This window comes from Triturus cristatus, chromosome 9 (genome assembly GCF_964204655.1).
Source record: "Triturus cristatus chromosome 9, aTriCri1.1, whole genome shotgun sequence".
NCBI lineage: Eukaryota > Metazoa > Chordata > Amphibia > Caudata > Salamandridae > Triturus > Triturus cristatus.
The window spans coordinates 261494536-261519149 of record NC_140592.1 but is presented as its reverse complement, the minus strand read 5'-3'; the positions used below and the strand labels follow the sequence as shown (position 1 = coordinate 261519149).

General features: G+C 43.7%; 1 protein-coding gene across 4 annotated transcripts in view; it reads left to right on the top strand.

Moving 5' to 3' along the window:
* LOC146797710 (plasma membrane calcium-transporting ATPase 2-like) overlaps window positions 1-24614 on the top strand; it is a 2176758-nt gene that overhangs the window by 1730109 nt on the left and 422035 nt on the right. For all 4 annotated transcript variants that reach the window (XM_085624877.1, XM_085624876.1, XM_085624878.1 and 1 more), the window contains 2 exons: window positions 6733-6765; window positions 12583-12675. In XM_085624877.1, the coding sequence (XP_085481003.1) occupies window positions 6733-6765; window positions 12583-12675 (126 nt within the window). The remainder of the gene's footprint in view (window positions 1-6732; window positions 6766-12582; window positions 12676-24614) is intronic.

The window sequence follows — 24614 nt, the reverse complement described above, 5'->3', positions numbered from 1 at the left end:
GTGTTTCCTCTCTTTCTTAGCACTGGGATGCCTCCAGGTCACCATGCGATCTACAAATCATATAATAATAATAATAATAAAGTCACCAAACAGGAACTGTTTACCTTCTCCCATTTGAAAATGACAGCTTATTAAATGTAATATTGTAGCTCCAATGTTAGTCTATAGAAGGAAGAGTTAGGCCTTGTAGTAGTGAAAAACAAATTTAAGAGTTTTTCAGTACAAAGACATGGAAAACTTAAAATGACATGTCTAACTTCTTAAATACACCCTGCCCTCTGGGCTGCCCAGGGCCTACCATAGCAATGCCAAATATGTATTAAAAAGATTTGGTCCTAGCAAAAGGTTAATTTTGTCAGGTTTAAAACTGCCACAAGGCTGCAATGGCAGGCCTGGACATGTGTAAAGGACTACTTAAGTGGGTGGCACACTAGCAGCATTTAATTTGAAGGCCCTGGGCACATGTAGTGCCACTTTACACGGAAGTTGCAATTAAATGTGCCAATTTGGGATAAACCAATATTACCATGTTTTAAGGAGTGAGCAAATGGAGCAACCGCCATTAATTCACTGTGCATAGATTCTTCCATGTACATGTGGTAAATTATAAGCACGAAAATATAAAATTACTTGCATTGTTGCAATTAACTTATCTCTCCTTGGTTGTGTTTTCTTTCCTCCTTGTTGTTGATTTACTCCTTCCTTGACCTTGAATTCTTCTTGATTATCTTTGTGATTGATTACTGACAGGATTTTTGTTGAGGGAAAGCCCAACAGCCCACAAACAGTAAAAATTATAAATTCCCTGCAGCATGGTCAGAAAAATACTTCCAGCAACCTCTGGAAGTAGCATCAGTGGAAGATATTTCACAGTTAACCTATGCATTATGGGCACATTGTGAAATATTAGAAAGCTGTACTATTCAACCATTCATTTCATAATAACTAAGTGCCTTTGTTAGAGGATGACGGGGACTAAACATTCTCCAGTTTACGGAGGAAACTCTAAATTCTGAGTAGAATCCACCAGCTGAATTTCCTTCACAATATAACTAATGCGTGGAGGTACTTTGTCCTGTAGATTCTACTCATATTTAGACTTTCCTTTAGAAATTGGACGATTTTGAGTATTCTACAACCCCTAAATGAGGCACTAAGAACCATCAGCCTTGGTAACATGCAGACTCAATAACTTTAATTGGTTGTATCTAGACCTACCAAAACTAATGTGTTAAATCCAAAGAAAGGAAGAAGTGGAAAGTCAGGGAGCTGGAGCACATTTTTAAATTGCTGAACCACTAGATCTCTGCCTCCTTTTCACAAACAGTAAAGTTTAAGACCCTGGTGCCGATCACGATCCGGTAAAAAATGTCCCCGTACGACTCGTATCGGGTCTTTTTACCGTACGAATCGTACAAGTGCCGTACGAACTGGCAATCACGATTCGCATGGTAAAAAGTCCATACGAACCGCACTGGGAATATTTCCCCACACGTCCTCGGGTCGGAAAATGTGTCCGACACGTCCTCGTACGATTCACCGTACAAACGTGAAAGGTGAACTCCGACCGGGGAATCACGATCCATCCCGGGCGTCCGAATGTACAACCGTATGGTGAAAAGACCGTCCGCACCGAACTCCCATAACAACCATGGAGACGTCCAAACAGGTGCCCGGTACGTGCCGTACCCCCCCCAGCCCCCGTAGGTACGTGCCGACCACCCCCCAGCCCCCGTAGGTACGCGCCGACCACCCCCCAGCCCCCGTAGGTACGCGCTGACCACCCCCCCAGCCCCCGTAGGTACGCGCCGACCCCCCCCAGCCCCCGTAGGTACGCGCCGACCCCCCCCCCAGCCCCCATAGGTACGCGCCGACCCCCCCCAGCCCCCGTAGGTACGCGCCGACCCCCCCCCCAGCCCCCGTAGGTACGCGCCGACCCCCCCCCCAGCCCCCGTAGGTACGCGCCGACCCCCCCTGTGTGTACACCCGTGTACGGTGCGTACCCCCCGTGTACGCTCGAGTCGGACCCCCCCGTGTACGCTCGAGTCGGACCCCCCGTGTACGTTCGAGTCGGACCCCCCCGTGTACGCTCGAGTCGGACCCCCCCGTGTACGCTCGAGTCGGACCCCCCCGTGTACGCTCGAGTCGGACCCCCCGTGTACGTTCGAGTCTACCCCCACCCGTGTATGTACGGTGCGTACCCCCAGCGCTACGCGCTGGGGGTACGCACCGTACATACACGGGTGGGGGTACGACTCGAACGTACACGGGGGGTCCGACTCGAGCGTACACGGGGGGGTCCGACTCGAGCGTACACGGGGGGGTACGCACCGTACATACACGGGTGGGGGTACGACTCGAACGTACACGGGGGGGTACGCACCATACATACACGGGTGGGGGTCCGACTCGAGCGTACACGGGGGGTCCGACTCGAGCGTACACGGGGGGTACGCACCGTACACGGGTGTACACACAGGGGGGGTCGGCACGTACCTACGGGGGCTGGGGGGGGTCGGCGCGTACCTACGGGGCCTGGGGGGGGGGGCCGGCGCGTACCGGGCCACCTACTCTGGTCGATTCGCGCCGTACTTCGCTTTTGCGGCACTTTTTGGGTGCCGTGAAAATATTGCCGTCCGGACTGCTGTCGGTTCGAATCGTAATTCCTGGTTCGTGAAACGCTGCCTGACAGCGTCCCGACGTCACGTCGCAGCATTCCCGGATCACATTCGTATGTATATTTTCGTCGGTCGGTGTTTTTTACGATTCGTACGGAAATGGTGTTTCCGTGCGAATCGTAATTCCATGTTTGTAAAGTTTTACAACCGGGTACGAGTCGGACGGGGAATTCGCTCCGACCGACGGTTCGTACGCGGTTTTTAACGGATCGTAATCGGCACCCCTGTGTATAGTCAATATATAGGTCCAAAAAAAGGCAACACTCCTCTCAGAAAAAAGGTCATACAAGCAAGTTAGAAAACTGCAATGTTTAAAAGAAATCCTTCTCTAATCTGAAAATCCTAAAAGTATTTGCACGTGAGTAAACCTTCACGTTCCATTTGGGAAAGTTCTCTAATAGCTGCATCTGGAGACTCTGATTTAAAACGTAACTCCAGAGATATTTGACCTCATGGTCCAGAGATTAAAATCCTGGTGGGCCCACCCAGCTTTATATCATATGAAGCTCAATAATAAGAGCACAATTGAACTGAGTAACAATAAACATCTATTATTCAGCTGAGAGATGCTTTAAAATGACACGTTAAATTGTGTTATGTTTATAGGATATCCCTGGTGATTGTGAGACTGTTGACCAGCGGCACCTACTATATTACACCAGATTCCAGTGATATTTGCAGCAATGAGCAGATTATCTGAAGAGAGTCGTTCTATAACATAGAGAAGCAAGTCCAAAATAATGAAGTTGAAATGTTAAAAGGGTGTAACTAAATAGGAAAAGGAGGGTAGCTGTCAACAATAAGCTGGAATGCTAGGGAGCAGAACTTTGTCATATCTTTCTTTTTTAAATATAATCTATCTAAGAGCTAGGAGGATTTCAACATCACTTACCAGAAAAACATACGAAGAATGTGTTTGTTATTCCTTTGGCAACTACAAATGAATATGATGAAAGTCAGCTCAGCAGTTAGACAAAGCAATGGACATAGATTTAAAAAAAAAACAGTTTCAACATAACTTACTCCAACTTTCCTGTCGATAACTAGATATGTAGTTTAGAGATTTTGGTCCATTGCAAAAAAGGGCTGCTTGACAACTTAGAAATAAAGTCCTATATTGTTACTCCTGTATTTTGAATTTCACTATTTATTATAAGACTACTGCAGAAATTGAATTTTTATTTGGGGTGGGAGACTGCCCACTCCTAATCAACCCCCTTAGTAGCTCTGTCACAGATCAAACAGGCTTAAATTAGGGCAAAGTGTAAAGTATTTTTGCAGTACCACAACAGTAATAAGTCAAAACACCAAGCAATACAAATCCCAAACTTAATAGAGTAAAATTTACTAAACAAAATGACAAAAACCTAGTAAGGGGAATTAGAGGTATGAATTCAAAGCAACAATGATAGCTGATGGTCGCCGTAGACCTGGACATAGGTGCAACTTGAGATCTCTCCGCAGTGGATCCCTGGTTGGATGCAACAATTTGATCGGTCCCTCTAATAAGTATTGAAGTCTCAGTTTGAAAATATTTCTACAGTCTACTTCAAAAGGGGACTATGTCACAGTTTTGTTTTGAAAATCCTCTCTGCTTGAGTTGAAGTTGAAACTGCAGCTGTGGAACTGCAGGTAGGATACTTGAAGCAGGCTTGTCCCTCTGGAGTTTTTCAATTAGTGGTGCGGGAAGTGCCATTATTGTTTTTTTCAGAGGAGTGGAGATCTCTGCACAGGACAAAACTGATATTTAATCCGACACCCTGGAATGGCTAGTCTGCTACCTTTCGTGGTGGGTACCACTGAGGCTCTAGAGTAAACGTTTTTCAAAGTTTTCAATCTTTGTTCCGGTGTCCAAATCACCACATGAGTACACTTATAAAGCATGTAGAGAATCTCAGGCTATCCAGCTGGGGCCAAAAGCAAAGTCTAGTCCAAGTATAGATGCTACTGGTCAGCTGGACATTTTAGGAAAAAGGCCTCTTAAAGCTTGATGTGCTGGAGTCTCTTAGGACGACAGCTAACATACCCTTTGAGTCCACTTCTTTGTCCTGGGCACATGAGGGAACAGGTCAGTTCTTCAGGTCTTTTCTTAGGTCACAGACAGCAGGTCCAGTCCTCTTCTATTCTTTCATAGGTCCATTAAGTGTCTTGAGGAGGGTCCCTGGAGATGCTACATTTATGCCTGGCACTAGCTTGTTAGTGGAGATGACTCCTGGGCATCCCCTAACTAATGGGGTAAAAGTTCAGAGGATCAACCACACACCCTTTTCTGGTAGTTCCGACTCCCTTTATTGCAATCAGCCCCAAAATGCCATGCGCCAGGGCATTTGCAAGCTGACGAAAGGCTTCGGCCACATTAAAATTAGGCTCTGAGCTATGATTGCTGGGAGTGTGTGTGGGAATAGCATAGGAAAAGCACTAATGTATTCAAACACCGAACAATAAAGCCCTGTTTGAAGCAGGCCCTCTACCGACAACAAATCAGGAGGCAGTGATCTGGGAGGACAAAGGCAGGGTCCGGAGGCACCCAGTCAAGGTATACACAAGAATAGTCCTGTCACCCTGTTTGCACCCTTTCAATTACAGCGATGTTTTACATGTGCTGCATGCAGATTTGTCAGGCTGGATTTGACATTGTTGTGCCAACAGGATGCCTTCAGTCCCCACTCTGAAAATTCTGCTAAGCTCAAAGGAGTTATCACTGCCTTTCATCCATTCAGCCTCACCTGCCACCACCTCCCATATTTATATGGGAGGTATTTACCTGTCAGAAATGGTGAATATGACTGGTCATCTTGAAGTTTTTAAACTTCAGCAGTCAGGCTACACAGTGTAGGCCTGAAGCCATGTTTGCACTGCTACTATAGTGGATGGCACAATAAGTGCTGCAGTGCATTGGTGACATTTAACTTTCAGGCCTTAGGTGCATTTTGTACACCATATACTCTGGACGTGTAGGCATGTTTAATGTATCATTGAGGAAGTAAACCAATTTATCCATGTTGAAAGGGGAACACAAGCACTTTGCTGCAGGATAGCAGGGTTAAAGTGCTCAGAGTTCTAAAAATAAGGTCCAGAAAAAGATGGATAGTTCATGGTCACCATGCAGAAAAGGTGACCATTAACCTAGGTATACATGTGATGTTAAAGGGCATTTATTTGTCTATTCTTTGAGAAAATCTGTTTTCCAGTGATGAAACCAATTCTTCTATTCTTCTCCCAGATATAGGAGTAGTCCTTAACTTTTCCAACCTTACAAACAGATTTACCATTGCGGTTAATTAAGAATCCTTTGACCATTAATAATTGAAAAACTTTTCCCAAAAGTTTTTTGAATACCCACACACTTGTGAGTGTATGCACACTGCCTGTACTTGCAAGCAGATTTACTCATATTTAAAATTCCAATATTGCAGCAAAATGTTAGACATTAGTAAAATAGTTGATGATAAGCATATCCCACCATTCCAGGAGTTTGCACTTGTAAATGCTGCTAATCGTTTAAGTAAATTAAACATGTGTATGCAAATAACTGTGATTTAGGCCATTATTTTTAAATGCACAATCTTACATTTATTGGGTGCCAAGCAGTTGTATATGGCAATCAAATATTATAACAATGGGTGGTCTAATATACATTGAAGTGAATGGGTCCACATACTAATTCAGAGCCTTCCTATGATTCCGTGTCAAGAAATGACACAAGTAAATAGAATGAGATCATGTAGGACTTAGCGTGGGGAGCCTTCTATCCACTATATGAATCTGGTTACACGAATATTTTACACATTTTTACAATCATAGTCTTTCTGAAAATCTTACATTTTCATGGAAGCAGGCTTGTCCTAACTATTGATACTGAATTACTGTTTATATTCAGTCATGATTGTCTACATATGTTCTGTCAAGTGGCTTCATTGAACACTTCCAGGGGGCGAGCTCCTACAATTGTTTAATGTCAGTAGGCATACTTACAAGTAAATGTTGGCATTTCAAATTGTATGTCATTGTGTATCCATTCATTTATTAACATTCTCACAAAATCATCATGCAGGTGAGAAAAAGGAGGCGCGACCCCAAATTCCAGGTAGAGTACAATACTACTAAAAAATTAAGAGAATGATGTTTTAGCAATGTTAACTAAATACTTCCTTAAATTACAATAAGCCACTTTTTCACTATTTTACACAGGTACATAGAGAGATATTTGGGCTCTAGATCTAGTGAGAGCCTCATAATAATATTTTAGAATGATCTATCAGCCAATCTGAATCCAATGGAGCTGAAGAAATGCAGTAAAAATGTTTGCTTTTAACAGATGAATTTAGTGTATTTCCCTCAACAAAAGCAATTGCATTGTCATTTAACATGAATTGAAGAAAGTTTAAGATTCTTGGGCGATTCAAGTAACAAGCATGTATCCTCATGCATGTAGAACTCAGTTAGGTTCACATTTTGAGTGTCCTGTTATTTAGGTAGGGATCCCTGGCACCTGTTAGACATTGGTAGTGTAGGGTGCAGTAGTTACTGGGTGTGGTATTACCTTACTGTGCCAAGTTTTGCATCACGTATTGAGGTATCAAGTAGTAATACTTACTGCATAGTTTCCTATTTCACCTCCAATGAGCTGCCAAATATTACATGTTTTCCTCCACAAATTCTGACAAAGGTATTCGCTAAAAAACATTATTTAGGAAAAAAACTCTGTAAATTCTTCATTACTTTTAATTCCCATTGAGGTTCTAACACCCGTTTGGGCACAAAGGAAGATTACTGATTTTTTTGGTAAAGTGGAAAGCAAATTAAAAATGCTGGCATATCCACCTAGAAGTCCTTCTGTTATATTAACCTCCATTGACTGGTCATTTTGAAAGATTAAAACTTGTGATAATCTAACAGAAGAAGCCTTATCAAGTCTGAAAGCAAACCCAAATATTTAAATGAATCAGGAATTTTCACCAAATAATCCACCACTATGCCAGCATGAAATCCAGCTTGAACTAAATTTTATAGATTTTCAGTGCTTGTCAGAAAGATGAACTACTCTCGCTCTTAGTTCACGCTTGTCTTTCCCCACCTGCCATGATCTTCTTCCCTACATCACGTGTTTCACACATTTTATAAATGTAGTTATCTACATTCATGTACAACCCTGTTTTGTGAATGGTGCAATTAGATCACGACACAATTATTTTTTCCCCAAAATAGTAAGTATATATAACCATTCCTGACTGTGGAGTTGGCCTTGATCCAGAATTTGATAGTGATTACATTAGTAAAGGCTGTTGTGTGTTACAATTTCTGACAGCCATTACTCCTGGCTTCAGATGATCCCCATGAAAAATTTAGAAAAAAAGGTGTATCATTATTATCATAGATCATTTTCTCGACAGAAGTAGAAACTAGTTTGAGAAACATTAGCAATGATATTGTGCTGGTGGCCGCTATTGCTAAAATATCATCCCAGCAGTTGCATTATGCCATTTTGTTGGTAAGGTGCATTGCATTCCTGCACTGCAGGTGGATGCTGGAATATGGGGCCTGAAGGAGGGAGCAGTTTTCAATTCCTCAAGAATTATTATTGTTGAAAGGATTTTTGACAGAGCTAGAATTTTGCTTGTTGGGATGGATCTTGATGGTGTTTTCTGGGTTTACTGTGAGTTCTTTAGAAGGATACGATTTGGAGGAAGTCCAAGCTTGCAGCACAAATTGTTCTCGGGAAAATGTAGATTTTGAAATAGGCACAGATATTGGAACTTCCCTGCAGATTATGGAAACTATGTTTCATTTTCTGACAGAACATGCAGGAAGATCACACCGGAAGAGAGTGGGTAGGATGGAGCATTCCAAATCATCATAACAAAAGCTAAATGCCTGGGGCAAATGTCAGGAGACTTTATGGCAAACATCAGTACACAATTTTAACAGTGGCAATGATTGACTTACGTATTCATTTTAGCAGCTGCTCACATGACTTTATAGGTAGACCTAGAAGCGGACCTGGACATGGGGTTTTTGCAGAGCAGCTATATAGCTCATGTCAGTTTATGAGCAAGTGAAGATTCCCTGCTACTGGTATGAAACATTTGCCAAGTACATTTCTGTTCCAAAGTACACTGAGAAACCAATATAGATGTGAGTGGAGTGAGCTGTGTCATGTCGTCAGACAATGAAAATATCAAACAAGGATACAGGTCTGTGAGTAGGGCTACAATTGTGATATAAGGATGCACACAGAAGATGTAGAACAAATACACTGGCCGAAAGGGACTAATAATTTAACCATAGAATGTAAAAATATAATCTGAGGAGAAATGTGTTTGTGGAAGAGGGAGGCCCAAGCCTATGCACATAAAATGTGTTCTAAACTTTCCCAAATGTAGACAGCACATATTGGCAGTGAGTGCTGTTTGACAATTTATTCAGTGATTTTTATTTTTAGTGATAATTTTAGAAATAGTAGTGTACTTACTCCCATATCTTCAGATACATCATGCCTTGCAGATCTGTCCTTCTTTTACACTAAAAATTTAAACAAAGTTGTGTTGGTTCTAGTGAATTGTTTCAAACAATGTGTACTGGTCCAGTTCAAATAATCACAGTGAGGCTTCCTGGCATTTGTGATAATTAAATGGCTGTGATGGTGTAGGTTGATATATTGGAAGTGAATATTTGAGACCATTATGTTAGATGGCTGTGTTAGAGCGGTTGAGTTTGAGTCTTAATTTATGGGGCAAATTCTTTGTATGACGGTGATGCCGTCATGACATATAAGCAAAGAAAGATTCAATGCACATGCATAATCAGTATTAGCCTGATAGACTAAAATGGTTATAGAATGGTTTTAAAGCCAAGGATGGTTAGTTCACAGGCAGTTTTGGTTATACAGTTTGTCTTGGTGTACTTAGGGCCTGATTTAGAGTTGGTGGGCGGGTTTCTCTGGTTTGTCTTGGTGTACTTATGGCCTCATTTAGAGTTGGTGGGCAGGTTCTCTTTAGCAACTTGACAGATATCCCATTAACTTTACTACAAGTCGGATATTGTATCTGTAATGATTGTGGCAGAGTATCTTTATGCCAAATTCTACATCAAACTCTTAGACATGAGATTTAGCCTTTGTAACATTATTAGATGGGTCACTAAGGGCTACTACTTAATTGGATATGGGAAATAAATCTAGTTAGACAAAGAGAATTACTTTAGTGTTCCAATAAATTATGTCAGAAAAACATGCATGTAACTTTCACCTAGATATGTAGAGTGCAAGACGAAAGTGTACCTCCCCGAATTACCTTCTTCGTATACATTGGCAATATCACATATATCACCCTCCTAATGCCCTCTACACTTATTCCAAGACAAGTTTGAAAACTAAAGCACTACTACACATAGTTATATTCTTGGTAGCTGTTTGCAATGGATCCGATTGCAGAAGAATTGCCTCTCCAAATTTAGAAAAATAAGGAATACATTCATAATCTTCCTGCACCATGAACACTATCTGCTCTAATCTTCTGATCACTTGCTTTCTTCTCATCTATCCTTGTTATCTCTGTTTCATGCAGATTTGCTTGCCAACACCACTATAGTGGCATGCCTTGTATTTAGAGACACTCCATTTCATAACACAAAGTTGTATGACATAACATATCTTTGCCTATAAGAATCATTTTTTTGTTTATGTTTGAACACACTCTAAACTCTTGTAGGGATTACTGTAGCTTATGCTGGGCAGGTGAGGCCCTATGGATATATTTTAAAAGCAGTTTAAATTATTCTTAATATGATTTGATATATTGCAAATCTTGCACAGTTTAAACATATGTCATGCCATTATAAATGTTTTGGCATTGGTGCCATCTATCCAATGTTATTTTACATGCAGCAAATATATTCTTGAGAGTAAGCTATAAGGAACAATATACTGTCTGTATTAACATCAAGCTCCCCTAAACATATTTTTACTATTTTACTATTTCGCAGCCTTAAAATATTTAACTTGTTTTGTTTGAGAATGTATTCAGTGTGCACATTGTAGAATAAGGAGTCATTTTTGTCTCAGTATTGTGCCAAGATTATCCTCTGAAAGCATGGGTTGAACCATTGTCTGCCCTACTTTGCATTAATTAATGTTTTCAATAATGACTAAACAAACACCAGACGTGCATGTTTAGATACGTAAACACATCTGAAAGCTTGAACATCAATTTGTCTGGGTAGGATAGGAGTCGCAATAATTTGGCATTATATTTTATAAATTACTGTTGGTCTGCTAGTGTTAGGCAATTGTGCAAGACTCAATGATCTAACACAAGAAATGTAGATCTTATTTAAACCTTCGATATTTCCTTCTCTTATAATACTTATGATCCTAAAATATGTAAATGTTTCATGTATTAGACTGCCCTTAAACTCAATATTGAAATAATCTTAAGAAGTAGAGTAGCAGAGCCTGCCTTAAATAAAAAATGCAGATGTATTAAAATTAATGTCACAGTCAAATAGGATCTGGAATATTTTCCCTGGAAAAACAATATGCCTGAGAAATGTAGATAAACATTTATTTAAACACAAGGATGTTTGCTCAATTTCAACAATTATATTATTAACACTTAATTAAAAGACTATTATGTGGGTTCATTACCTGTCAAAAAATTATTAAACTACGTTGCTAATGCTGCCTAAGACTTTCATGAAATGAGAAATGACTTCCTTACTGACTAAAAAACATGTATTTAGAACAGCCTGCAGTGTAGTGACAATAAAAGTTTCTTGACATGAGCTAACCGTTCTGGTAACTGTTTTGGTAGCCAGAAATTCTTCTTTGTTTATTGAAACTGCTTTAGCTATTTTTACTACATATTTTGGGAATCAACTTTTGATTTATATTTTTGAATTATTGACTCCCATAAGAGAGTATGATTGCTTAAAATCAAGATTATGAGGTATTAAAGATCATTCAAGAATTTTTATTATCCACTAGCTAATATAATCCACATCAGATAAGGAATAATAATTGTGAAGAACTTTACCCAGATTATCAAAGTTGCTTTCCTTCCAGATCCTAACATGATGAGCAATATGGATGCTCAACTTCTAATTAAATAGTCAACTAGTTCAAAGCATTAGGTACATGTACACATAAATATGAATATTTTCCAAGGTGTATTTTACTGATAACTTTTTTATTTTTCCAGCCTAACTACATCCTAAATGTGTGGGACATAGTGGCGCCCAGCATAGGATAGGAAACATGCAACAGAAACATTGTTGCCTTCAATAGCGCAAATACATCCCAATAATTTAGGCCGTATTTCTAAGTGATGCAAAAAAACGCACTGGTAATTCCACACTCAGAATTGCTGATATTATGAGGTACAGTGAAGAATCACTGCAGTATTCAGAATAGAGAATTACCGCAGAAGTTAATGTTTGCACTATGATTTTACCAGGGTTTTCCCTGCAAAAAATTGCCTAAGGCATCAACCTGAAGGTGCAATTCTAGGTGGGGTGTAAACAAACCAGAATTGTAGTAGCACTCACAATCAGTATAGGCTTTAAGGCCGAGAGCAAAACTCTCATCCAAAGAAATATGAAGCGTGCAGGATCAAAGGTCATTCAAAAACATTACATACTGAATGTCACAATCACTACACTTACTAAATGAGTATGTCACATTGTTTTCATTTTTAAATATGCCATTTATGAGTGTTCTTTTTGGTTTTATCTTCAATATGTTCAATTACATTTCATTTGTGTATACATTATGTTGCCTTCAAATTTATTGTGGGCTTGGGAAGTGTGTAGGAGGGACCATGTTCGTTCTCAAGTGTCCTTTTACTCAGTCATGTGAATTTGCTCATGCTATTGTTTTATTCTTCTTTTACCCATTGTTACTTGGTAGATTCTTCCCATCCCACACCCCCACCTCCTTCTACTACAGATGGTGCAGCAGGCGCAAATATCACTGATAATGCAAATTCCAGCTTGGTCAATGGTACGTCAAAGACATAGAGATTATTTTTTATGTGATAGATTATAGATTTCTCTCTTGAAAACTCAAACCCCATACTTTTCCTAACTTAAACAGAGATGAACTTGCACGTGACAACCTGTGAGTGCTCTTATCCCACCTACCCTCATGTAGCTTTTAAGGCAAGCTGCCAGATTTTATACTCTTTCCTGTTGCACTTGCAATGTTTTATAAATGTTATTTGTAAATTCTTAAATGCCATTCGATTATAACAGTTAATATTTGAGATTATATAAATCTGTATATATAAAACAATCTCAACATACAATGTTGATGAATACTATAGTTCTTTGAGTTTTTTTGTCTAGTTTAAAAACGTATGACAATTCACACTCTTCCAGAAGCTGAAATCTTTGACTGGTTTACATTAGGCAGCTAATAGGAAAAGAGTTTGAATTTGGCACAAATTAGAGCTACTCTGAAAGTTACTACTCACTGAAACATGCCTACTGACTAATAGTAGTGGAGTGTAATTATGCAATTTCTGCTTTAATTAGCTTTTCTAATATTTAGAAATATATTTTCCTGAAACAGCTAACTGAGGATGTCAATAGTTTTGCTAGAGAATTCCGAGTTTTAAGATTTTGTGGTCATTGATATTAAACTAATTTTTGGTATATGGAGCTGTGACCTCCAGGAATGTGTTGAGGCACATTGGTTACAAAGTTTCCGACCATGCTGACAAAATTGTGCATATTCTGTGGATTAAAAAGGACTTTAACTCACAAAATTCATTAATGCAATCACCAAATTAATCAAAACACTGCAGGCAAAATCACACCCTTTTTTATGAAAAATTTCCCTCGTTATTTTTACCGTTTGTTGTGCAAAAAGCCATAATTTCAAATCTATTCCCTTCCTGAATTTAAATTTTAAAGGTATTGCTCCAGTTCTGCTATGGGCAGGACCAAATTGTATTTATGATAGAGTTGTGTGTAGTAATCTCATTAAATTTGTTTGGAGTTTTTTAATTGCTTGTATCTGTTGAATTTCTTCTTAGACAAAAATAGATCAAATTTGTACATCTAGAGTAAGACATAGATTATGACTTCTGGATTCTATCAGAACTTAAACTAAAGATGAAAATAGCTTGTGCTGAGGGCTTTTGCTTGGTGACATACTAATAGTGGTAAGGGTTGTGATCTTATTTTGCTAACTTTGTTTTTGGCCACTTAGTCAACATACGTATTGAAGTTTTTTCATAAACTCTAAAAGTTTATGCAATGTTAACTTGTTTTTTCATTATCAAACCTACTATGTTTTGGTATCTTTTATATTACACTGTATATGGCATGTATCAACAACTTATTTTTCTCTCTTAGTTATTTGAGCTACAGCCACCTCGCCTAAAATACAGTTTTCCTTTTTGTGAGTGGCTAACCTTGTCCAAGGCCTTACATGCAATAGAGAAAGAGAAAAACACACAACTACACAAAAACATACAGAAATAAACAGTAGAAAATGTCTTAGATAACTGGATATACATATCCAAATGTGCAAGCACTATTTTCTGGCATTGTCTAATGAATGTAGAAAAAGTGTTAGGAAGACTGCAACACTAGGATAATGCCTGGTCTATTGTATTATAAGAGACTCTTTGTTAAATTGAAATGCTGTAATTTAGTCTCACGGTACCACACAAATATAACACACTAATAACTCAAACACATCTTTACCAATTTAAGACTACCATATCTCAGAGATGAGTAACACTCAAAGTCATACATTTGTTGGACTTGACCTTTTTGGCAGGTTCACCCCTAAACTTTTTGCAATTATCCTAGGCTTTTTCCCTGTGTAGTGTTGGTGGTTTTTGGCATCTGCGCACTTTAGAACTGTGACCCATTGTAAAATGTGTGCGCGCTCTGAGTGCGCGTGGTGAGATTGGCTTGCCCTCCCATAGGAATGCATGGGGATGTGTGTGTCCATAGTAATTCCTGGTGTGAGAGGAGTGCCGGGTCAAGTTTAGTATGTGCGAACTCGTGATGGTGTGCACAGATTTAGTGTGACTGGTGGAGAAGTGCCACTTTTAGAAGTTGGTATTTCTGTGTGCGGTGTACCTGCCTGCCTAATGTGGAGTGCATGTCTGGCTTGTGATTGACAGGTGCTGGAGGGTGTGGGGAATTCCAGGAGCCAGGGTGAGTCAGCCCAGTGGTGAATAGAGAGATCTGCATGTAGATGGGAGGGACGAGTTGGACCTGAATAGGGCTGTGCCTTCCCTATGCAATGCTGGCTCCACCTCCTGTGGTGCGTCTGATGTCCCTAGCCTGTCCTGTGAATAGGGAGAGGGGCTGAGAAAAACAAAGTGCTCCAGAACCATTTGCAACTGGTTCTCCCCTTGCCCTACAGTTTGTGACAAAGGAAATGTGTGTATAAGAAGGGGCTGTGACCCCATGATAATGTTCTGTTGTGCTTGTGTTCTTGAGGGGACACTCTGCCAGGAGGAACTGCCGCGGGACCCAGCTGCTGTTTCCTGTGGGTCCCTGCGTGCTGGCCTGCCTGGCTGCGCCTTGCTGGGGTCTCCCCAGCACCAAGGATCCTCTGATTCTGCCTTCCTGGGGACTTCGTGGGACCTAACGCCTGAGAGCGCTTTTGGGCAGACTTTGAGGAGCAGTGCTTCTGTTTTCACTGCAGCACGTAGCTGCGAGCATTTTGAAAAGGGGATTCCACCACTTTCGGTGCTTATTTTAATAGCGGGTGCCCACCCCGCGTTTTTTGCAGCCTCTGGTGCCTTTAATTTATAGCGGGTGCCCACCCCGTGTTTTTGCCCGAGGGAATCCCGACGAGGGGATTCCCCCTCCCGAGCGCCGACAGCGGGTGCCCACCCCGCCACTGTGCTTAAATCGTAAGGTGGGAGCCCATCCCACGCTTACGTGACAGAGAGTGCAGCCGCGGCTGAAGGAAGAGTCTGCCCGGAAGTCGGGCATCCAGAGTGCCTGGTTGTGGGCGGGGCTAGGTGGCCGCCAAATGCAGCGCGGCCAAGAGGAAGCAGGAAGGAGCCGTGCGGGCTCCGCATCGTAGTCCCGGGTCCCAGGAGGGGGCCCGGGTGAAGTCAGGACAAGCTCTGCTGTTTGCAGGCCCTAGTGACCGGAGAAGAGCCCCGCGTGCCTGCAAAAGTCTCGGGACCCTGGGAGAGGGCCCGGGTGAAGCAAGAAAGAGCCCGGTGAGTGGGGCTCACAGTGAGCAGTATTGGTGCTCCCGGAAGCACCGTGGTGCCGGTGCCGAATTCTTCACAGCTGCGGGCAGCTGCCACGCTTGGGTACTGTTGTTTAATTCTGAGTCCCAGAGCGGGACTCCCCGTAGAGTGCATGATTGGGGCCAGCGCTTGTTGCCTTCGCCAAAGCGGCAACGTGGGAGTCATTTTTGTTTTAGAGTACCAGTGGGGCTCTCACGGCGCATTGTGGTGCCAGTGTCCTTACTACTTTCTGGTGACAGCTGCGCCGCCATTGCGGGCAGCTGCAATGAGGGGGCATTTCTTAATAGAGTAAAGGAGTGAGATACACTCCCATTGCCCCAGCGCAATTGCGCCCTTTGAGTTTGCTGCTGGAGCAGCCAAGGGGGCCCTGTGAGAGGTCCCTCTCCCCCTTTAGAGCCCTGACTTATTAGACATAGGGTGTTGGGGCCCCTGTGAGAGGCCAGTCGGCCTAGGGCCAGTTTTAGTGTGCGTGCCCCCGATTGGGGTACACTGTGTACATGCGAATGAAGGCCTGGGGTCAGTTTCTAAGGTGGGCCCTATGATAATGTGATTTATGTAATGTATAGGCCTCAATCGAGTCCTGCCTGAATATCATTTATGCTTAGGAGGTAATTGCACACCGTGTTTATACTAGTGGGGCCTAGTGCGTAATGTGTATTATGCCTAATGAAATAACAACAAAAGAGTGTGATAAAAAGGAGATAAACACACAGCCGGTGATTCTCCTTATTAGCGGACGAAGTGCCAGAGAGACAAGATCAATCTGATGTAAAATAAAACCCTCACTCACCAACATAGTTGGACCACTACGGGAAAACCTCCCCTATGGTCAATATTTACACATTCGGCAGTCTAAGGAACTTACACAGAAACTGAAACAGAGGGGTTATCCTGATACAATTTTGGCTAAAAGTTGGAAACGAGCAAGAAATCAGCCTAGAGAGGTCCTTTTGCAAGACTTTCCCAAACAGTCCACAGACATGCCATTGACGTTGGTAACCACCTATAACGTTGCCTCCAATGCTATCTCAAAACCTATTAAAAAACACTGGCGGATATTGGAGAGCAACAATATTAAATGGGAAAAACCATTGTTTTCATATAAGAAAAGCTATGAGTATCAAAGACTCACTTGTCCACACCAGACCAAGGATTCCTAAGAAGCCTACTGAAGTTTCTGTCGTTGACACCTGGGGCCTACCACCTATTCTTGGCCACTACCCATGTGGGTCATGTAGTGTTTGCCACCTTACGTCCCCCTCTAAAACTTTGACTTTGGAAACTGGTAAAATTTGGACACAACGCAGTCATACGAATTGTAACACGACTGATGTGGTCTACCTAATCACATGTCCATGTGATCTGAAATATGTGGGCATGACCACACGAAAGGTTAAGTTGCGTATTGGTGAACGTCGGATTCATATCCGATGTAAAAGAAGCATGACAAAACTGACTGAGCATTTCTTACGTTTTAACCATACTGCGGATGATCTACAGTGGACCATCATTGAAAAAGTGAAACCATCTTCCCTGTTTGAAAAAGGAACAGCGGTGGGTTTACCGGTTATCAACACACCTGATGGGTCTTAACGATAATATACCCTGGGGAACAGTTTTGAGGCGTAGTAACTAAAGTTCTCTGCAATCCACTCTTATCTCTGTATTGTTGGGCCCTAACTCTGAGAAATATCCTCTATTTTTCCAAACTGACTTGAATCAGGTTTTTGACTGGCTTTATGATTTCTGGTTCATAAGTGTATAAACAGCTGGTTCTAAAAACTTATGGCTTTGTTGCTCCTACGAAGTCCTGTATTCTGAGGCCCTATTACACACTTGGGTTCTGACTGAATTCGCCACCCATGGTGGCTTGGTATTCCCATTGTTCCCCTTTTTTGGTAGTGTTTGTGCTTGATAAGACTCTTCAATAAAGTTTTCATGGAAGAAGAGTTTGACGTTTCAGCTTTTTTTTTCTAAAGGCCAGCGGCTTAGTCCTCCTTCCCTGTCTATGCTGAGGATGCGCGCGCAAATCGGCAGACGAGATGGTTTCCGGACTTCCCGCGTTGGATGTCTTTATTTAAACAAGAATGCTTCATTTCTTGTTGACTCCGGGCTCGGCGGTCTATCTAGGTTTAATTACCTGGCTGAGGACTTGGACGACGTAAGTACCGCCTGTTACAAACATTTAATGTTTTCTTTTTTGTTGAGCGGTACATGGTGGTAGTACGGGATAACGGGTTGCATTATGGTGAAACTTTCCCGTTTTTTCTTTCCCCACCACAGTTGTTCTGTAGTCCCGCAACCCGCTTTCTTGCCCAAGGAGCATTCTTTTCTCTACGTATACGTAAGCTCTTATTATTATTTTTCCTTTTTGGGCTGATTCGCCCCCTTGTTAAACTTATTTTACCTCATAGTGCCATTTCTTAACGTGATCCACACTTATTAGACAAGATTATCCCATGCCTGATTATTGATCGAATGGCTCAATTGTTTGTTTTTACAAATTTTGGCATGTTTGGAATATCAATACTAAAAGGAATATTTACTGATCGCAGCTTTCGAATTACACGGGAGTTGCTGCACATTACCGTTGGTCATGTAATTACAGGGACCTCATTGTTGATTCAATTTTGTGCTACGTTAGATATTCAATCTGTTTTTTGATAAACACAACCTAGTGATTAGTATGTATACTGATTCAACATGTGTGTTTCTTCACAGATACGTGGGGGTCCTTTCGGAACTGTGGAAGGCCTTTACTGTAACCCTGAGTGTATCGGTTCTTTGCACCTGAGGTTAGGGTAAGCCTTAGCGAGCTTATACCGCCAAGGTGCCTCCTTTTTTCATGATTTGGTCCTGATGAAAGCTTTGTGAAAGACATTCATAAGCTGAAACATGTCGACCATTTGACCACTTTTAGGATAAGTCTGACCAAGTTAAAGTCAGGAATAACTATCCTTCACTATTTTTAACCTGTTCATGTTTCGTCACTATTAAAATGTACTGGTGGACGATTCGTGACTTTTAATTATTTTCCGAATTTTCACTCACTAATCTCTTCACATTTTCTAGTCTGAAGCTGTTGCTCCGCCTTAACATAAGCGTTGAAGCACACCAGAGGTGCATAAGGCACCCCTGGCTAAACCCTATGATGAAGCATGTCACCAACTATGTTGGTGAGTGGGGGTTTTATTTTACATCAGATTGATCTTGTCTCTCTGGCACTTCGTCCGCTAATAAGGAGAATCACCGGCTGTGTGTTTATCTCCTTTTTATCACACTCTTTTGTTGTTATTTCGTTGATTATGGGGGACTAAGAGTGTGGCTTAACCCTCTCTCTCTTGTTGTTTCTAGCTATTATGCCTAATGTCATGCCAGGATAATGTTAGGATGGTGGCTAATGCTTAGGTCATTATTTTACCAGTAGTTACTGGTTGTGCTCTACATTTACTATTTGTGCTACATTCGCTAATTTCTTCTAAGTGATGATTCTGACGGTGGTCCATGTGGCCCTGTCATGTGTATATAATCCCCTGTGAATATTGCCCGTGCCAGTTGGCACAGTGTACATTGTGTGATTAGGATCTAATGTGTTTATTATAATACAAAGGCTATTTTTATACATAACCTTGTGTGGAGCTCCTTTTGTGGTGTGCCTGGGGTGTTGTTGCTGTGTGCGCGCGCAAACGCTTACACATTGCCTCCGGGATAAGCCTGACTGCTTGTGCCAAGTTACCAAGGGGGTGAGCAGGGGTTATCTTTGGCGTGTAACTTCCTTGCCCTGACTAGAGTGGTGGTCTTTGCCTGGCTTTGGCGCACGCCTTAGCCAACCAGAGATCCCATTTCTAACATTGGTGGCAGCGGTGGGATTAGGACTTGCGTTTGCGCAGTACCACAGCGACAACTGGCTGCACTACAAAGCTCTGCATTTAGATAATCACGTGTTTGGGGATTATTGTTCTGAGTTTTATTTTAATTCTGCTCCTAAAAGTGTCCCATTTCTAACAACATTTAACAAAGATGTTTAATAATCACAAACTAGCTCCGTTCAAATATGAGCATCAGTCGTGACTCAACTACGTGCCCGTCAGCCCCCCCGCAGGACCTACGATGCCGCCACAATCATCGCACTCAACACCGCCCGAGCCCCCGGGTGCTACCAAGCATCCCCGCGACGCACCCATGGACCCTTCGCCTGCCGATCCTGCAACTTCTCCTGCCTCCGAACCGGCTCCGCGCCCACCAAGACGGACAACACCAACCACCTCAAGTGCATCCTGCTCAACACCCGCTCCGTCCACCGACACGCCGTGGAACTCTGGAACCTCCTCGACACCGCATCTCCTGACGTTGCCTTCCTCACGGAAACCTAGATGAACGCCTCCTCAGCACCCGACATCGCCATAGCCATCCCAGACGGCTACAAGATCATCAGGAAGGATCGCGTCAACCAGACCGGAGGGGGCATCGCCATCGTTCACAAAAGCACCATCCGCATCTCGACTGACTCCATCGACACATTCAACGCCGCCGAATACCTGCACTTCCAGATTCACACCGACCCCAAGACTACCCTCAGAGGCACCCTCATCTACAGACCCCCTGGACCACGCACACAGTTCTGCGAAGACATCACAGACTTCATCAGCCCTCACGCCCTCCCCTCCGCCGACTACATCCTACTCGGGGACCTCAACTTCCACCTGGAGAACAACAACGACCACAACACCACCGCCCTGCTGGACAACCTCGCCAACCTCGGACTCCAGCAACTGGTCAACACCCCCACCCACTACCCCGGCCACACGCTCGACCCCCTCTTCACATCCAGCAAGCACGTCACCTTCAGCCACTCCACCGGACTTCACTGGACTGACCACAGCTGCGTCCACTTCAGCTTCAAAAAGAACGCGATCCACCACCACCCGAAGCAGGTTCCCCACAGAAACTGGAGCAAGATCACCGTCGACCAGCTCACCACCTCCCTCAGCCAGAACCCACCAGTCAGGACAACGGACCCTAACACAGCTGCCCTCAACCTCACGCAGTGGCTGACCTCCTGTGCCCACGACCTCGCCCCAATGAAGAACCCACTCACCAGACCCAGAAGCAAGAAGGCCCCCTGGTTCACCAACGAACTCAAGGACTCCAAGAAGGCCTGCCGCACCCTCGAGAAGGCCTGGCTCCTCGACAAGACCGCCGACAACATGACTGCCCTCAAACTCACCACCCGCAAACACCACCAGCTCATCCGCACCACCAAGAAGAAATCCCTGAAGGAACGACTGGACAAGAACACCCATGACAGCAAGGAGCTCTTCAACATCGTCAAGGAGTTCTCCAACCCCAGCACCGGCTACAACGACATCACTCCCACGCAGGACCTCTGCGACTCCCTCGCCTCGTACTTCCACCGCAAGATCGCCGACATCCAAAACAGCTTCGGCGTTCCACCCCCGCACCCATCGGTCGAACCTACACACCCCGCCGCCACTCTCCAGACATGGACCGAGGTGACCCCCGAAGACACGACACGCATGATGAACACCATCCACTCCGGATCTCCGACCGACCCGTGCCCCCACCATGTCTTCAACAAGGCCGCCTCTACCATCGCACCCCACCTCCGAGACATCATCAACACCTCCTTCGACACAGCCACCTTCCCGGAGAGCTGGAAGCACGCCGAGCTCAGCGCACTACTGAAGAAACCTACAGCTGACCCGACCGACCTCAAGAACTTCCGCCCCATCTCGCTCCTTCCCTTCCCTGCCAAGGTCATCGAGAAGATCGTCAACAAGCAACTGGCCGCCTTCCTCGAGACGAACGGATCCCTCGACCCTTCGCAGTCCGGATTCAGAGCCAACCACACCACCGAGACCGCCCTCATCGCAGCCACCGACGACATCCGAGCCCTGCTCGACAACGGCGAAACAGCGGCACTCATCCTCCTAGACCTCTCCGCAGCATTTGACACTGTCTGCCACCGCACCCTAGTCCAACGCCTCAACAACACAGGCATCCAAGGGAAGGCCCTGGAATGGATCATCTCCTACCTCTCCGGCAGAACACAGAGAGTACGCCTCCCTCCTTTTCGCTCTGAGGCCACCAAAGTCATCTGCGGCGTCCCGCAAGGATCATCGCTCAGCCCCACTCTCTTCAACATCTACATGAAACCCCTCGCTGCCATCGCACGCCAACACAACCTCAACATCATTTCCTACGCCGATGACACCCAGCTGATCCTCTCCCTCACCAGAGACCCCGACACCGCCAAAGCCAGCCTACACGAAGGGATGAAAGACGTCGCCGAATGGATGAACATCAGCCGCCTGAAGTTGAACACGGACAAGACAGAAGTCCTCATCCTGGGACCATCGCCCTCCGCATGGGACGACTCCTGGTGGCCCCCGGCACTAGGCACCGCACCCAAACCAACGGACCACGCACGCAACTTGGGCGTCATCCTGGACTCCTCCCTATCGATGACCAGACAAGTCAACGCCGTCTCCTCAGCTTGCTTCCACAACCTTCGCATGCTCCGCAAGATCTTCCGATGGATCCCGACCGAGACCAGGAAGACAGTCACCCAGGCCCTCGTCACCAGCAGACTTGACTACGGAAACACCCTCTACGCCGGTACAACAGCCAAGCTTCAGAAAAGACTTCAACGTATCCAGAACGCCTCCGCCCGACTCATCCTGGACGTCCCCCGACGCAGCCACATCTCGAGCCACCTAAGAGACCTGCACTGGCTCCCTGTCAACAAGAGGATCACGTTCAGACTCCTCACCAACGCACACAAATCCCTCCACGACCTGGGCCCAAGATACCTCAACGACCGACTGACCTTCTACACGCCCACCCGCTAGCTACGATCCGCGAACCTCGCCCTCGCCGTCGTCCCCCGCATCCAGAGGACCACCGCCGGGGGAAGATCCTTCTCCTACCTGGCGGCTAAGACATGGAACTCCCTGCCCGTCCACCTGCGACTGACCCAGGACCACCTCGCCTTCAGGAGACAGCTCAAGACCTGGCTGTTCGAGCAGTAGCAGCCCCCCTCCCCCAAGCGCCTTGAGACCCTTCCGGGTGAGTAGTGCGCGATATAAATTTCATGATTGATTGATTGATTGATCAGTTACATGGAGAACCCTACTTTTGCCGAACATCGGAACATAAGACAAGCTTGTATGTTGATACAGGCATACATCTAGGCCTGCCTTACATGCGTAGAGTGGCACTTCCTCTCAATAGACGCGCAGTTATTCACTATGAAAATGTAGACAATGAATATTATGCAACGATGAACACTAATAACTGTTGTATAACCTGTACGGTAATTGTAAAATACAATAGAAAGGTTTACAAAAAAAAGAAGACGCGCTAGTCTGTGAGGGTGCTGTGGGTACATGGTAGCCACTAATGAGTAACTTAGCCAATTAGGAACATCACCTGACTCAAATACTTTTGAACATCTTATTCACTTCAAAGAAATGTCACATATCTCCTTTCTAGTTTTGACCTTTAGGAGAAGTGTGAATTCATACTTTGCTTTTGGAAGAAAGTTTCACTGTATAGCTAAAAGGGCACGCTTATATTTATAAGCCCCACAAAAGGGGTTGCAGTTCATAGTCTCTTAAAGAGATATTGATCATTTTGAACAGCTGTTATGAGCCCTCCATTTTTATGACCCGATGATTATGGTAAAATTGCGACACTAGACTTGAAAGGGATAGAGAAAGGGCTTACACACTTTAATACCAACTATTAGGTATTGGTTTTCAAATATTAACTACCAAGGTGGTGGTGTGCGGGGGGTCTTTTCTCTCTCTCGCGATGTAAGGACAAATTCTCACAGTTGAAGATCAATGTTACTTTTTCTAAATCTGTCTAGTAGGAGCAATGATATATAACAGTATGTGAAAGAGTATGCATGTAGTACTCTTTCTGTGCTATTACTTGCCTTGCTCAATGTGCTCCAGAACATCTGAAATCGGAATAAAATGGCAATGTTCATGTACAGTTAGCACAAATAGAAAGGACTCTTCCCTCTTGCACTTTGAGTAATAGAGAGTTGGACATTACACAAAGGTATCCGAGAGTAAGTAAAATATCTCTCGTTTAGTGCTAGTTTCTGAACTCTTAAATGCTTTTGTGAAAGGCCCAACAGTGTTTTTCAATAATCAGCCCATTTAATGAGTGAAAAAATGTAAATCTCTTAAGCAATGTCAAATCCCAATTGTCCTGCCACCATACGAGGTGCCGGCTGCCCTGTAGTCTCAGAGCTAATTTCAAATAATCCCTTCACCGCTGAGGTGAATAATGCGATCCTTGAACTCCAGGAAACCAGTTATTTTAGCTCAGTTTCCTCCCTGGAATCACCTGTCCAAACTCATTTCCAAAGTTAGCTGTGACTGACTGGAAATACTTTTCACTTCCAACATTAAGAAAACCTTGCCTCCGGCCTTTCGAGCCGAGTTGGATACCTGTAGGGCATACCAAATCAGAGTTACTGACAACCCTTATGAAATGCCTTGACATTTAGCAAATCAATGCAGAGTTAAGGTACAGGGAAGTCTGATATATTTATATGATTGCACACTGAGAACACTTGGAAGGGGGAATACTGGCCAAGCAATACATTTTAATTAGTTTAGATTTAAGGTAGCGAGACCACAGGTCTTCATGAATGGGTGCTTTTATTTCC